Source organism: Mastomys coucha, unplaced genomic scaffold (assembly GCF_008632895.1).
Source record: "Mastomys coucha isolate ucsf_1 unplaced genomic scaffold, UCSF_Mcou_1 pScaffold12, whole genome shotgun sequence".
NCBI classification, from domain to species: Eukaryota; Metazoa; Chordata; class Mammalia; order Rodentia; family Muridae; genus Mastomys; species Mastomys coucha.
Genome location: NW_022196894.1, coordinates 89,054,722 through 89,071,724, shown reverse-complemented (window position 1 = coordinate 89,071,724; position 17,003 = coordinate 89,054,722). Strand labels below are relative to the sequence as shown.

General features: G+C 45.9%; 1 protein-coding gene across 1 annotated transcript in view; it reads right to left on the bottom strand.

The window, feature by feature from the left end:
- Positions 1-6,282: 6,282 nt before the first annotated feature.
- Positions 6,283-17,003, bottom strand: part of Ifnar1 (interferon alpha and beta receptor subunit 1) — a 22,159-nt gene continuing 11,438 nt past the window's right edge. The window contains exons 6-11 of the mRNA XM_031364385.1: positions 16,242-16,356; positions 13,473-13,672; positions 13,119-13,258; positions 11,616-11,763; positions 10,906-11,048; positions 6,283-9,426 (exon numbers count right to left, since the gene is read on the bottom strand). Coding sequence (XP_031220245.1) covers positions 9,085-9,426; positions 10,906-11,048; positions 11,616-11,763; positions 13,119-13,258; positions 13,473-13,672; positions 16,242-16,356 — 1,088 coding nt within the window. The 3' untranslated portion in view covers positions 6,283-9,084. The remainder of the gene's footprint in view (positions 9,427-10,905; positions 11,049-11,615; positions 11,764-13,118; positions 13,259-13,472; positions 13,673-16,241; positions 16,357-17,003) is intronic.

Genomic DNA, 17,003 nt, shown 5'->3' with positions numbered 1-17,003 from the left:
CATCCTCTCTTCTCACCTATCTTCCAAAGTTTATTTTAAAATGTTAATATTACAACCCGCTGGAAAGGGCAGCCTTTGTAGCTACCTGAGGAAATACTGTAGATAAAAATACTTAAAAAGCAAAGACTATAAATAAAACCTTCTTTTATAGGCACAATAAGCACAGTGTTTAAAGACATAACCTTCCCCTCCCTCTTTTTGAGACAGAGTCTCTGTGGCCCAGGCTAAACTCTAACCTGTGCTCTAGGATGACCTTGAACTGATCCTTCTCCCCCAACCTCCGGAGTTCTGGAATCATAGATATATATCATCATACCTGGCTTATGTGGCGCTGCAGATCGAACCCAGGGCTTCAGACATGCTAGCCAAAGTTCTGTACTAACTGAGCTATAGCTCTGCTTCCTTTTAAAAATGAACTTAGCCGGGCAGTGGAGGTGCATGCCTTTAATCCCAGCACTTGGGAGGCAGAGGCAGGCGGATTTCTGAGTTCAAGGCCAGCCTGGTCTACAGAGTGAGTTCCAGGACAGCCATGGCTACACAGAGAAACCCTGTCTGAAAAACCAATAAATAAATAAATAAATAAGTAAATAAATAAATAAAATCAACTTAATCAAGTAATTTATTATCCTGCCTTGGTTTTTGAGACAGGTTACTGATATAGCTGACACAGACCTTAAACTCTTGATCCCCCTGTTTCTGTCTCCCAAGCACTGGGATTAGAAGCTTTCACCACCATTACCAGCATCAACACACAAAACATATGAAGTCATCCCATATCCAACTTCCCCATCCCTCCTCTCAGTATAAATATTCATTTCCTCCCTTGGCTAAGTGCAATATCTGCTTCATGGTAACATTGGTAAAGGCCTGAGGCGCTATTGTCTGCTCGCTTTCAAAACCGATGCATGACTGGTGGCAAAACATTAATTCTTGCCTGTACTCTGGGCAGATAAGAGAATAGACTGTGTAGAGACAAGAAGAAAATAATATATGAGGATCAAAGATGAAGCGACTGTGGAGGCTGCCTATGTATTCTTCTGTTAATGCATTTCAGGACCTGGCCTGGGCTCACTGAGCACAGAGCTGCCATACAAACCTGAGGAGTGGCTTCAATTTCTGAGCCCACATTCAAAAGCCTTGGTGGTGCGCACTTATAATCTCAAAGCTGTGGAGATGGAAACAGGCGGATCTGGATCTTACTGGTCAACCAGCCTGGCCTACTTGTTGAGGTCCTGGCCAATGAGGGACCCCATCTCAAGAACAATTAGAGAGGCTGGAGACATGCCTCAGGGGTTAATAATGCTTGTTGCTCTCCCAGAGGGTCCAGGTTTGATTCTTAGCACCCCCATGGTGACTTGCAACAATCCATAACTCCTGATCCAGAGGATCTGATGCCCTTTTCTGTCTTCCTGGGATATTGAGAGACATGTGGCACACATACATATGTGCAGGCAAAATGTTCACACATATAAGAAAAAGCCAATTAGAAGATGGGTGGTGCCTAAGGAATGGCATGAGGTGTCCTTTGACTTCCACATGTACACACAGACACACATGTTCATACATGCACACATACACATGTACACACAAACAAACACACACATGCAGACAGAGGTACACATACACACACACACACTGACATTTTTCTTTTCATTACGTAGGCTCTAACCTTGGCATATCTAGGTTTGTTTCCTTTGATTTTTTTTTTCTTACTCAATGTATGACTCAGATAATTTGCTAACATTCAACTTTAACCAAAATAAGAAAAACAGTGACAATTTGTGATAAGACCTGGGAAGAAGAGCTCAAGATTTGAGTTAGCTGTGTGAGAAGCTCCGGTCAGCAGTGCTAGCCTGCCACAGCCCTGGCTTTGACCCGGCTCTCCTGTGTACCTGGAGATACAGTTCAGTGCCACAGTACTAGTAGCATGCCTAATAATAAATAATAGTATTTATGATTACAGTGTGACATTTCAGTATATGTATACAAAGCACAAGGATCCAGGCAGGGCTGGTGGCAAATCCACGGTTAGGAACATTTATTATTGCCTTGTGTTTATATTTGACAGCTGGTGCCAAACACCAGCTATTTGAAATTCTCACTGATATTTTCCAACCACAGTTACTACCTTACTGTGCAAGACAGAGCATCAGACGTGGCTCGTTGCCTCTCCTGCACCTGCGCCAACACCCCCTCCTTTCAGCCCTTCTCCATGTTGTTCTCAAACTGGCTGTCCCTTCCCCACTGCACATGGACCCGAGGAAGTTCCTTGTAGGGGCTGAAGCACACACCCAGGAGAGCTGAGCCGGGGTGCCTCAGCTCTCCCTTATTTGAGGGAGATGTTGACAGCAGTGTTTACAGATGATAACCTGCTGTGCTGTGTTGGCTATGTTCTTGGGGGCTGAGCAGAACTGTTTTGAATATTGCCGGTCAATGGGACACGGTGATGTTGATTTAATAGAGCCATGCAGCTGGCTTATGTTGACGACTATACAGTCAGACATTTGCCATGGTTTGATTTTGGGGATGGGGGGTGGGGTGAGACAGGGTTTCTTGTGTAGCCATGGCTGTCCTGGAACTCACTCTGTAGACCAGGCTGGCCTCGAACTCAGAAATCCGCCTGCCTCTGCCTCCCAAGGGCTGGGATTAAAGGCGTGCACCACCACTGCCCAGCGATTTTTTTGTTGTTGTTGTTAGCAATCAAAAACTTTAAGACAGGTGTGGTGCTATATGTGGAGAAAAGGAGAGGGGGACTTACCTCTGTCTTATGTTCTCAGTATTTGTATGACTCTCGGAGTGTGTGTTCACATTTTGGTAAAAAGCTCATTTCGAGTTTGCACATTCAGTCATAAATTGAATAAGAGAATACATACGTGCATATACACTAGGAGTGATTATCTGGCTTAACTTTCACCATTTGTTACTAGCGTGGAGGGTCATGAAAAGCTTTCAACTGTATATAACTAAGCTGTCCTTGAAGTTTTGACAAACTCAGTCAGGATCTTATCCCCTGCTTTTGTAGCTGGGGTCCTGCGGTGTATATCTTCTTTATGACCTTCTGTTAATGGTTTCTATAATCCCCTGGAATGTGCCCTAAGTTCTAGAAGTCTGCTATTATCTCAGAAGCAATCAAGAAGTCCTGTTAGGAAAGGACTCGCAATGTTTCTGTGGTTGTTACCATTTGGAGACAAAGGTAACCTTCGAATGCTGTCTCTGCAGAATGAACGCCCTTTGTCTCTGGATGCCATCCAAGTCTGGGGTCTTCCTTCAGAGAATTTTGGACCCTTACAATATGTGATAAGCCATTTGCCAACACTGGGAGATACCAAAGAAGCTTTATCCTTTAAAGGGGCCCAAACATTTTTCAAGTCTAAGGAACATCATCAAACAGGAAATGATGGTCTTTTATGTTTCTCAGCTCCAGGGCTTGTTATGTGTTTCTTAACCCCAACTTCACTTCAGAATCAACCAAGAAGCTTTGTAAAAACCTCCACCCTAGCTGGAGAGATGGCTCAGAGGTTAAGAGGACCTGAGTTCAATTCCCAGCCCCACATGGGGCCTCAAAAGCCATCTGAATTCTTAGTTGGAAGGGCCCCAGACTGCAAAGGCTCCTGCTTGCAATGTGGTGCACCCAGACTCATGCAGGCACATTAAGATACACATAAAATTAGCACATTAAAAAAACTTAAGTGAGTATTATCAAGGTATGTCATATATATGCATGAAAATACCACAAGGGCCTGGGGATGCAGCCTAACTGTTGGTCCAGTGCTTACCTTGCCTCCCAGTGTCTCCTAAACTGGGTGTGACAGCTCGTGCTTGTAATCCCAACACTTGAGGGTACAGGCAGGAGGACCAGAAGTTCAAGGTCATTTTCAGCTACAGCTCACCAGCATCCAGGCTGAACTTCTGTGAAATGCAAATGTGATTCAACTGAATGGGTGTTCACTATTTTTTATTTAGGACACCTGCCAACTTTGAACGGTACATATTGCCTTCAATCATGACACCCATTTAAGAATCTTTTCTTTAAGCAAGGCCTTTAATCCCAGCACTCAGATCTCTATGTAGACCGGTATGGTCTACATAGTCATTTCATGGCCAGCTGGGGCTACACAGTGAGATCTTATCTCACTATAAAAACAAACACAGCCAATAAGACTCCCTCTCCCCCCTTTTTAATATAGCAGCCAAGTTGTTAAGTCCAAATAGGGTGGGCTGTCTCCCTCTAGTGGTGAATCGTGTCAATGCATGGACTTTCAGTGACCAGGCACTACTCAGCCCTCACCAGAAGTCAGCTTCTAAGTTCCCAACAATAGCAGCGAAACAAAGGGGATCAAAAAAAAGGTCTTTATACTTCCAGGGTCCACCTTAGAAGGAGATGTTCTGTCAGACGCTACGAACGGGAAGCTGTACGTCAGATGGGCACAAAGCTGACATCACTGTGAATGTGGTGTGGTTCTCAGGAAGACTTCACAGTGGATGATGCACCTGTGCACACTCTCTGTCAGATCCGAGAATACTAAAAAGCTCTGCGAAACTGAGGAGGCAGCACAGTCGCAACAAAATGTCTCCTTAAGTAGCTAAGGACACAACTTGTAAAAACAAACAAAAGAACAATTGATCTCTCTTTCCTCAACTTCTATGGTGGATCCAGACAACTTGGGTGGAAGGTGTTAGTTCATTGTAAGTAATTTTAACTCTGTGCAGCCATGGGATGGTATTTTCAGTTCCCTGCCTCTTCCCAAGACATGCCCCCCCCCCACCATAGCCAGAATATCTACTCTGCCAACTTCCTGTCTTCATCTTTATCATTAGCCCCTTTGGGGAATGTCTTCTGCTGACACAGGCAAAGGAGATGAGGTGTGCAGTGGACTTGTACATCACTAGAAGGAAGACTGAATTCCTTCTTGTCTTTATTCCTCTAGGTGGAGAAAAAGACTTATCCCAGTAAGAAACCATTCCATCACTGAAATCAATGTGTATTACTGATGCCCTCAAGACCAGCAGCAATTCTGGGATCACTGTAAGTCTGAGAAGAGTTGTAAGAAAAAGCTGAATGTGGTCGGAGGACACTGTCCACTGGACAAGTGCTTGGTGTGCAAGCATTAAGTCCTGGTACAAACCTCCAATTCCTAACAAAAAAGCCAGGCTTCCTTCACTGTTCATACCCAGTGCTAGCATTGGGCATAGACAGGGAGATCCCTAGAGCTTTCTGGTTAAGGAGCCCAGGCAGAATGATGAACTTCCTCTTCTGTGAGGTCGTCTCAAGGTGATAGGGCAGAGAACAACAGAAGATGCCTGACATCCTATGCAGACCTCCACATGTGGGCACAGGACACCTGTGTATTCACATTTGTGCTCAGGAGTACGGATGAGGGAGAAGGGGAGGGACAGAGGAAGAAAGACAGAAGGGGAAGGAAAGAAAGGAGGGAGGGAGATACTAAAGAGTTTTGTGTGTATATTTTTCAAGATTGGATTTCTCTGTGTAGACCTGGCCATCCTGGAACTCACTCTGTAGATCAGGCTAGCCTCCAGTTCACAAAGATCCACCTGTCTCTGCCTCCTGAGTGCTGGGATTAAAGGCATGTGCCACCACTGCCTGGCATGAGTTTCAAATGTAATGAATTGAAATACCCCTCCTGGAGTGAGAAGGGAAGCTCTCAAAATTTAGGAAGCCAAGAAAACTCAAAGCTCAAGAAGTTATAGAATCCCCAGAACCCTCACTGGGGTTGCAAAAGCAGTGAATGATGGCTGAGGAAGAGGAGGCTCCTACATGTTGGGCATGGGGCTCTGAAGTACAGCTTTTGGGAGTCCTTGTCTGAGCTCCTGTGAGAAACCTGAATGAACTCACTGGTGCAGCAAGCTGGATTCCCAGTGGTGATTCTCAGATGCTGTGAACCTTTAACACAGTTCCTCATGTTGTGCTGACCCCAACCTAAGACTATTTCCATTGCTACTTAACTGTAACTTTGCTTGTTATGAATCACAATGTAAACATCTGGCATGCAGGATATCTAATATTTGATCCCTGTGAAAGGGTCATTTGACTCCCAAGGGAGTGACAACCTACATGTTGAGAATGCTGGTTTAGGTGGCACCTTCTCGTTGGCCTGTTGCTGGTGCCTGACCTTGGACAGAGATGTTTCTTCATCCTGGAACAGTCAGCCACAGCCATTGATCTGAGCACTTGGAGCTGAGGCAGGAATGTCTAAAAAATAAATAAATAAAACTTCGGATACAACTGGAATTTGTCACAATCATTAATCAACAGGGCTTTTCTTGGGAACAAATATGAATTTATTATTTCCTTCTCTGTAAGGAAATTGAAAAATACAAACTGTGTTTACCTTCTGAGCCTCCTGAGTTAGAAACAGAAGGGATCTCAGAGACAGAGGAATGAGAGACAGTAATCTGGAAGGGACAGTGATGGATCCAGAAGGCCAGAATGCAATCCTGCTGTCAGGAATGGGTTGTAGGCGGTCCCTCTGGCACAAAGACTCCAGTTTAAAGCAGCAGTGCCTGAGATCCAGAGTCCCCTTGTTTGTTATGTTTGTCATTTTACAACACTGGGGATCCAGACAAGAAGTAGAAAAGGATCCAGATACAAATGGGATGCATAGAAACATAGAAACACGGTTATTTCAGTCCACAAACAACCAGAATGTTCATCTGCTTCAACTTCAGATCTCACTCATTTGGTAGCTGCTAGACAATGTCCACGCCAACACTGCACTGTCGCCAGGGCACAGGAGGGACTCAGCCCCTGCTCAATGAGCTTCTGCAATAGAGGGACAAACACCAAAGGACCAATGCATGCAGGGACATGGGGCTTCAGTGTGGTGGGGCGGGCTTCTCTAACATCCCTCCCCCCTGCCCCCCTCGGTCTCAAGTACGAGGCTGTCTGAAGCATCATAGCTGTGGGGCTCTGCACTTTATATAGCACCTATACGCATACTCATGTACATCTACCCATCTACATACTTATATGATAGGCTCTTGCTATGTTGCTCAGGTTGGTCGCACATTCCTAGGCAGCTGGGAAGGCAACAAGCCAGCACAGTTGTGCCTGACCTAGTTTTAAATTTAAATTTTCAGAGGTTATAGATATCTGCCCAGGCTTTAAATGATTATAGTCTAGAACAGCATTTTTAACTGTAGACTTCACTGTAATAGGTACCTCGTGGCAATTCTCGTGGAGTGCAGCCAGCTCCCCTGTGTAGGTGTGTTCATGGGCCCATTACTATTTACATGTGAAAACACCGCTCTGTCATGAGGCTTTTACATGGATCTAAGACAGCACTCAGCTTCTCTAAGAACTATTAATATAAACAAGGATCAGGCATTTGCTTGGTGCCCTCAAGTGCATGGTGGGTTTTTTGTTTGTTTGTTTGTTTTACTTCTCTGTGTACAAGTGTCTTGCTTATACGTATTGCACCCCTGGTGTCTGAGGCAACTGGAAGCCAGTGCTGTATCCTCTGAGCTAAAGCTACAGCCAGTTGTGAAGCACTGTGTGGGTGCTGGGGACTGAACTCAGATCCTATACAAGAGCAACATGTGCTCTTACCCACTGAGCCAGCTCTTCAGGCCTATGTGCACGGTCTTAAGAACATGTGTCTGTTCAGGACAACCCTGTCACATCACAAGCAGGCGCTGTGGCGTGGGAAGCGTCATGCAGGCTGTCTTGAAGCATGCACGTGGAACTGCCTTTGCTTGCCTATAAGGCCAGGCTCAGGTGAAGCCCCCTCCTCACCTGCTGCTGCCCTTCAGTTTGTTTTGGGCCTCACCCTGAAGACCTGTGTCACACTTGTGAGGGATGAAACAACTCCAACAAACAACTCACTGTTATCATCTGGTCCTTCCCTTCCCCACATCCTAGAAGGCCTTGTTTCTTTGCAGGCTGTCCTGGCAGAAGGAGCTTTTCCCACAGTGACCACAGGGTGGGCAGTGCTGGGTAGAATCATAAAAGCTGCTCAGTGGAGCAAGCGCAATGGGGGCCATGGCTACGACCCATCACTCCTATCTCTCTCTTTTTGGCATGCAACTGAGTCTGCCTTGGAGCCACCAGGATTGCTAGATGTCCTGCCTGCAAAACAGACTCTTGGAGCATCAATTTAAGGTTACTTATAGGCACCTACAGGCAACAGTATGCAGTCAACACTGTTCCTTCACCTTAGTATCCAACACTTTGTTTTTTTAAGTACATGGAGCTGGGAAGGGGACTTGAATATTGCTGGACAGAGAAGGGGTCAGCCTGGGTTTCTCAAGTATCACAAAAAGGCTGCAGAGTCCCACCCAGGCGTTCATACAAACACTGACTGTCCACCCAGGCGTTCATACAAACACTGACTGTCTACACAGGCGTTCATACAAACACTGACTGTCCACACAGGCGTTCATACAAACACTGACTGTCCACACAGGCGTTCATACAAACACTGACTGTCCACACAGGCGTTCATACAAACACTGACTGCCCACACAGGCGTTCATACAAACACTGACTGTCCACACAGGCGTTCATACAAACACTGACTGTCCACACAGGCGTTCATACAAACACTGACTGCCCACACAGGCGTTCATACAAACACTGACTATACAAGGTGTGCTTTTTCATCAAGTTCACTAGCTTCTCTCTTACTGAATGATTCATGCCTCTTTTTTTGTCCCTGGCATTTTCTGGTCCTACAAGTACTAGAGTACAACATGCACACCCAGGCCACACTGGGATCTTAAACAACGCTGACTCAAAGGGGACATCCTTAGTGTCCCCTTTCTCCATGGTTTCAGTGACTTCTGGTTGGAAGCCACAGCTGTGATAAGTTACGGGTTAGGAAGCACTACTGTAGACAACAGTGCCTTTGAAATACTGAGGGGCTGTGGCAGGATTAAAAAGCTGAAGGTTCTAAGTGTCTCCTAGAGGATGAACACTGAGAGAGCCACCAGACGGCCTGAGCAGCAGCGAGCCTCATCTGTAGCACCAAACAGCACCCTAGGATTTAAGCTGCTAGCAGACACTGGCAGCCACCTTCAGTTACGTCTGCCTCATCCACATGTACTCCAGGCTCTGACAAGCCTGAGTCAGCAGTGGAGAGCTGGCTGTGTCTGAAGATGCTTTTCATTTCCCAAGAAGCAGGTGCTGTCTTCCACAGTCCCAGAAGGGCAAGACATGCTCCATGGACTCCCGCAGGGAGCTGTAGAGAGTACAGCTTGGCCGCTCTCAGTCCCCACACTCTCCTCCTCTTCATTAGAATAGTTTCCTGAGTCCTGGCTGGTCTGGGAACTGTACTTCCTGAGATCTTCCTCAGGTGCATGACTTTCTTCTCCAGCACCCGTGTCTGTGTTTTCGATGATGAGGCATCTTTCGGTGTGCTCCTCAGCAGTCAGAAGTAGAAGGTTTTTTGAAGGTGGCTCAGAGAAAAACTAATAGTAAAAGGGAAGGAAGACAGGTGTTTAAAATAAAATAAAACCTGATTCTGCAGCCCTAGCTTCTTTGTTTTATGGCCTACCTTTTGGAGTATGCATTACAACACATGAGCTGCACCGGGAATGCACCGTAAGGCTCAGAAGGCACATCGAGGCCACCAGGCTGAGGGCCTTTTTTGGGTAAGTCTGTGAAGAATCCTTACGCAGACACTGTGCTGTCAAGGCTGGCGTGGGGGTGCTGGGGTCACAGACATTTTGAAGTGACAGCCCAGTGAGAGATGAAGGTCACCCTGCAGCCTGTGTTACAGCTGTAGCTAACAGCACAAAGGGAATTTAAAACTCTAGCAGGCAGTAAGCATGTGCTGAGCTCTGAGCTTTGGGCTTTTACACCTCAGGGCCTTTGGTGCTTATAGCTCATGGCCTGGCTTCTCTTACAGAGCTTGCCCAGTGTTGTACCCTGGCTCCCAAGTTCTAGGGTTAGACCTTCCCTACTCAGTGCCATCAATTCAAGTGCTACCATCGCAGAAGTCCTGAGCAAAACACACATGCACCATGAAAGGAACTCATGGCTTTGGTTGTTCCAGCTTCTGTGACTTCATCTAGGGCACCAGGTGAAGACGGATGGATAATAGGATTTCTGATGTGGGATGGGACACGGCAAGACAAAATGCCACAATAGGCAGGGACGAGACATTATTCAGATTGTAATATACATTTCACTAGCAAATGGCCATGTGCTGCTGAGAGCAGACCATGGGAATGAGGGCCCTTGTCTCAGATTCAAACACGTTCATCTCAAGTGTCCCCCAACACTGACTGTCTTGGAGCAAGCTGGCCTTCTAGCCCCGGGATAAGGACATAGGAGAAGAGCAAGAAGGTGCCGAGGTCCTTAGTGACTATCCGCTGATATCAAGTGCCTGTGTGGGAACAGGAAGCCGGAATGGACAGGGCTTCCTTGGTTATTTCCTGGGGGTGTCCTAAGTGCCAAAAAGTACTGCTATGTCTGTCACCTGCTGTCCACCTCCACTCCTGCTGCTGCACCTGAGGCTGACTACAGCTACCGTAGAGCACTTCTGAACACAACAGCTATTCTGCATTAAGTCATTGGTTAATATTCTCATATGTGTTTCTGAGGCAGGGTCTCACTGAGCAGCCCTCTGACCCTCTATCCACCACCATGCCTGGTTTGAGGCAGAGCCTCTTTGTAGCCCTGCTGGCCTAAACCTCTTTTGTTTTTTGGAGATGGAATCTGCTACTCAGCTCATACTGGCTTCAAACTCACTGCAAATCTCCTGCCTTAGTTTCCTGAGTTTTACAGGCATGCACTACCACACCAGGTTTCTAATGTCACCAAAATTCTGCAGAAACAACCACCCCAGTCCAATAACCTTCTGGATGTCAAGAAAGCAAATACCATCTGCGGAATCCAAACATTTGCTCCCCGTTTCCCAGTGGGTGACAAGGAGAGAAACGTACCTCATCAATACTGGGCGGAGGCTTGAGTGGTGGGAAGAACACATAATGCAGGTATTTCTGGAGGCTCCTCCCAGCATAAAGGGCCACGACAAAGAGAAACACAGTACCAAATCCAGTTATAATCCAGGTCATGAAAGACCTTCCTAAAATACAAACAGTGTGAACATCAGCACATTGCTTATGAGACCAGCCACAGGAGAGGAAATGCAGAGTGTCCTGAAAACCATTTTCGGGCACTTGGTGCACTGCATTGGTCAGTGTCAGTCACAGGTTAAGAAGACCTGAGAACTGACCCTGGAGATCAAGCTATGAACTGTAAGAACAGAGAGGAGGTCTCAACAGCTGCTGTCCCCAGCCCTGCACAGAGCACAACTGGCAAGACAGTCGGCGTCTAAGTCTCTTCCTGTTGCCTCCAGGAACTAAAATACAAACAAGACCAAGCACAGGCGTATCCAAGCCTTCCCAACAGACAACTCCACTTCCATAAGCTCATTACAGACAATGGATGAAAAACTCAGTAATAGTAAGCATGAGCCACACCAGCAGAAGCGTGTTCCCTGACCTACAAGCCTTGGCTGGCAGCTTCACTTTTGATTCCCTGTAGTTCAGGACACTTTCTACTATTTGAAGCAAAGAAGAACTTCTTCATAAATCCCAATGCAGTATTTTTATCTCTTTCAGCTGAGTTAAAGACATCTAGAAGATCTCACCTGGATGTGTTTTTTTACACAGCGTCTCACTGAATTTGCTGGTCTTATTCTGCGGGGCCGTGGTGAGCACTCTGGCTTGAACACAGTACACGGTCAGTGGCCTCAGGTTCTCAAGGGTGAACTCCGGGTGTTCCTTCACCAGTTTTCTCTATAGACCAGATAACAAAAGTGATCAAATTCAGTCCTCATAAAGTCAGATAGAGAATATAGATTTTCTGGATTCTTATTGCTATTCACAAGGTCTCTTCAAAACACCTACTTGGTTGTCTAAGCATTATAAGTTTGTTTTAAATAACCCATTATAACCAAATCTGTTAAAAATCTGCATAAGAAAGCATAAATACACCCAGATTCTCATTCTATAGGCACTAGTGTGCTGGCTTGTTTTCACTGCCATCGTGGTAAGAGTATGAAGAGTATGGGCTCCCTCCGGCCCTGCACTGCTCCCAGTAGCTGCCAGAAAGCCATGCTGCTTTGTGTGAGTCATTTCACTGGCACCTACTTCTCCATCTGTAAGGGGAGGAGAATTCTCATTCCTGTCTGTAGTGGTCAGCCACGGCTACAACAGTGCTGTGTAACAAAGTCACTCCAGGACTCACTCAGCAGCTACGCCATTTTTCCCCCAGGCCCAAGTCTAGCTGGGGTAGTTCTAAGAGCTGGCTGCCAGCATCACCCTCTTTGCCTCCTAAGAATTAATTCTGTCTCCATTGAGCTGCCAGCTCAATGTGAGAACACCTGTAGACACTTGGTTGACACAACTCTGAGGAGCTTAGTGATGCTAAGTATCCTGTAAATAAGGACAATGTTAGCATAGGAATTACCGGGCTCAAGTAGCACCAGTGCGGAGAAGGTGCCTAGGCCTTAGAAGAGCAGCCTGGGCCTTAGAAGAGCACTTGGGAATCGTGGTAAGGATGGTTCTAATTCAGCAGTAAGAGACTCAAGATATAGTTCAAAAGCAAGATGGCCTAAGTGGGTAAGGATGCTGGCTACAAAGCCTGATGACCTAATTCAATCCCTGAAGTTCTAAGACAGGAGAGAGCTCACTTCCACAGCTTGTCCTCTGGCCTCCATGTGTGCCTTGTGATGCACACACAGTACATATGCAACTGTCAACACACACATTCACATTCACACTCACATCCTCACCCAGGCACACACATGCACACATACACTCACACACACAAGTATACACACATTCACACATACACTCATGCACAGTCATACACACACACACACACACACACATACACACACACACACACACACACACACATGCATGCTCACACACACTCCTGTTCACTCACACACAGCAAAGTCAGGCCCAGATGCAGGCGATCTCTACTGTCATGCAGACCATGGAAAAGGCATCCACTCTCCTGCAGACAGGCCACCATCATGATTAGAAGGCTGTGACTGCTTGTTCTCACCCTCCTTCCCCCACTAACTTTCTTTCCCGTTCACTATTATGAGGCTAAGTCACAAAGTTACAGTGTAGCTTTTTACCTCAGTATTGGAAGCATCTTCCCAAAAGATGATTTCATAAATGAGTCCATCACATTTGCTGAAACTGTCCTGACAGTTGACATAAACAAGCAAGGTGTCCCTCATGGGGGTGACAGTAATGGCCGGAGGAGGAAGGTGAGCTGGGGAAGAACACAAACAAACTGTGCACTAAGACACCTTCGACAATCTTCCGGGACTTGCACTACGTGAACAAATTACATTCTCAAGTAAATGTCTGACCACACGGACCACACCCACAACCTCAGCTCTCAGAGTTTGAAGCTACCCTGGGCTACACAGTGAGTTCCAGCCTGGGCTACAGTATCAGACTGTCTCAAAGAAAACTTGGCTTACTGTATATTTGAGAATCAATAAACTTCTCTTCAGACCAAAAGGACGTGTTATTTCCATCTGAGGCTTGTACACGGAGAAAGAACGTTCCTGTGTGGACAGTATCTTGAGAAAAGACACAGTGCGTAGTCTGGACATTTGTACAGGTAGGTATTGATTTCCATTTATCTGAATGGCTTCCGGAACTACTTCTTGAATAGCCACTTTGAAAACAAAAATCAAAAAAAAAAAATTCAATTCAATCAATTCATTCAATATGTACTGAGGGTTTATAATACATCAGACACTGTAGTAAGTACTGTGGACCTGGGAGCAGTTTCTCCACTTCAGGAACTCCTGGTACAATGGAGGAGACACAGATCCCAACAAAGGAGAGCCAAGGGTGCTCCAGAGTGTGTGAGGAATTCCCAGTGAAGTGGCAGTGTTCTTCACTGTGTGCATGTGTGTGCACATGAGTGACTGTGTTTGCAGGCGCACATGAGTGGGTATGAAGACATGAAATAGAAGACTGATTGCTCTCCACTTTACTGAGGCGCAGAATCTTACACAACTTGCAGCTTGCTGATTTGACTAGTCTAGCTAGCCAGCTTGCTCCAGAACTCCGCGTGACTCTCAAGCACTGGGATCATGGGTACTGCCACACCTGTAGGTTTTACCTGGGTTCTAGGGATCCTAACTCTGGTAAGTGCTTTTGCTGCTAAGTCATCTCTTCAAAGTAGAATGTATTTTTTAAGCAGGTTATTATTAAAAGGCTGATATACAAACTCAGAAATAACTTACTAAAAATATTCAAAACCCACCTTGTCCTATGTCCTAGTTAGTTTTATGTGAACTTGATACAAGCTAGTCATTTGAGAGGAGGGAACCTCCTTTGAGAAAATGCCTCCAGATCATCCAGCCCCTAAATAGTCAAGTTTTTAGGGCATTTTGTTAATTTGTGACCTACTGGGGAGGACCCAGTCCACTGTGGGTGTGGAGACACCTGGGGTGGTGGTCTGGGGCTGAAAAAAAAGCAGGCTGAGCAAGCCCTCAGGAGCAAGCCAGCAAGCAGCACCCCTCTATGGCCTCTGTGTCAGTTCCAAGCTCTAGGTTCCTGCCCGCTTGATTTGAGTTCCTATCCTGACTTCCCTCAGTGATGGACTACAATATGGATATGTAAGTGAAATAAACCATTTCCTCCCAAATTGATTTTGGTAACTGCAATTCATCACAGTAATAGTAACCATAGTTGAGAAATCCTAGTTATAACTTATCTGCTCTTGACGCTCCTTTCAGCTATCATATGCTACAATACACTACCTAATGGCATGACATGCATGCATTCACCCCAGGGCCACGTTCAGAGATGTCAAGCTGCTAGCTTTGAACTGGCCACAATGGGAACATTTCTGTCACAAAAGTTGGCTAGCACTACAAATGGGACTTTTCCCTTCTGGAGAGAGTGCTGACACAGCCCTGCAGGAACCCATAACACAAATCTGTGCCATCCATTACAGAGGACATCCCACCAAGGGTGAGCCCTGGCCAGAGACCACAGCTCAAAGCAAGTGTACACTACCACAAAATTCTCAATGGTTCTTTTTTAGTTTTGTTTTCTTAAATTGCTTCTCTCTGTCCAAATATCCTGTTCTTCTAATAGGACACCACCCTACCATGGCAGGCAATATTCTAGGACATGCCCACGCTCCTCTCTCCTTTGGGGCACACTTCCTCGGATCCCTTCCATAGAGTGTGGGCAAGATCTGAAGAAACAGTGGCTGCCCTCAGGGTACATATCTGCCAAAGAGGAGGGGAGTTGGAAGCTGTAGCTAAGGGTCCAATCTGCCATTCTGAATTAATGGAATTTAACATCTCTGTAGTAGACATGACCTCTGAGATGAACCCTTAACACAGGTGTAAAGGCTGTATGTTGAGATAATCTCTCGTGCACTGAGTAAAGGTTATCCTTGTATTATTCAAATGTTGACTTCTCTACCAGAGATTTGAGACTTTGGTATTGTTATTTTATGAAGCATCACCTGTCTCAGTGTTTTGTAAACATCTTCCCCCTCACTTTCTAACTGGTTTAATAAAGAGCTTAATGGCTTATAGCAAAGCAGGAGAGGATAAGACGGGTCTTCTGGGCAGAAAGGAACTCTGGGAGATTTGTCAGCAAGGCTCTGAGGAAGAAGCAGGTACCAGGACTAAAGGAGAGGTAATTAATGGGCCACATTAGCAGAACTTAGATTAGAACAAATGGGTTAAAGAAGTTATATGATGAGAAATAGCCTAAGCTAAGGCCTGAGCTATAAGGAGCATTGGCTGTCTCTGGGGCAGTCTCATCCAATGGCTTCTGAGATGGTGCCTCAGCTCTACAGTTTCAAGAGATGGCTTCTGCCCACAGGACCATGCAGGAGAAAGGCACATTTGGATGAAACCACCCTCCTCATTGTTTTTCTTTTCTTTGCACCTGAGCCAGTGTGTGTGTGTGTGTCTGTGTGTGTGTCTCTGTGTGTGTGTCTGTGTGTGCTCGAGCGTGGGCTCACAAGCTGCATGTGATGTATATGCCAGTACATGTGCGGGGATATGCAGAGGCCAGAGGTGGCCATCAGGTGTTCTTTGCTCTGTTATTTGCCTCTTCAGCTCCTGGAGCAGGGAACATACAATGAAAGTCCCTGCTTCCCAATGCACCGCACCCACCTCTTAGCCAGCTACTCTGTGCAAGCATCTGCATACAGAAGTAGCATGAACACAAAGCAGACCGAGTAAAGGAACATTTAAGAAAGAACTTACGGGAGCCACTGTGCTCTGAAGCTCATGTTTGGAGATGTGTAGTTCCATTTCAGAACATAGCTCTTGCCCTGGGCATCCACTTCTAGATTTTCTGGCACAGGTGTTTTATTTGCCACTAGAAGCCAAAGAATCCATACATTTTAGGCTAGTGATACAGAACCACATTTATCTAATTTGACTGTAAGAGTCAAAACATACTAAATTTATAACTAAAACCATGAACAGGCCAGCTCCCAGCCTGACCCTAACCACTGTCCAGCTAGCAGTGCCTCAGGCCATGTTCCTTGTTGACAATTGGCATGGGTGGACAGCAGCCACTCTGCTAACAGCTACACTAGGTATTAGAGATAAAGAAAAAGCATTTATTATACTATAAAAATCAACTTTTGAGTAGAACTGTCATAGTACTGAGACAAAAACTGCCAAGAAAATGATTTTAGATTTCTGTAAGTGCTCTTACCTTACTGCCCATCCCCTCTCCCTCCCTTCCTTCCATGTGTGGTATTGAGGAGTGAACTAGGACCTCTGTGTGCTAGACAAGTATCCAACCACACCCCCAGCTCAGTGGTTTGCTTCAGTGATTACTAAGCCCTCATAAAACCTCATCATATAAAACAGTTCAGAATTAAGAGGAGAAAATGCCCCAATTAAAATGCCATGGGTATTCAGTTACTGACTCTACTGTCAGAGGCTGTCCTTACCTGTGGTGCTTACACACTGCACTGCACTGCACTGTAATTGCCATCCTTACCTGTGGTGCTT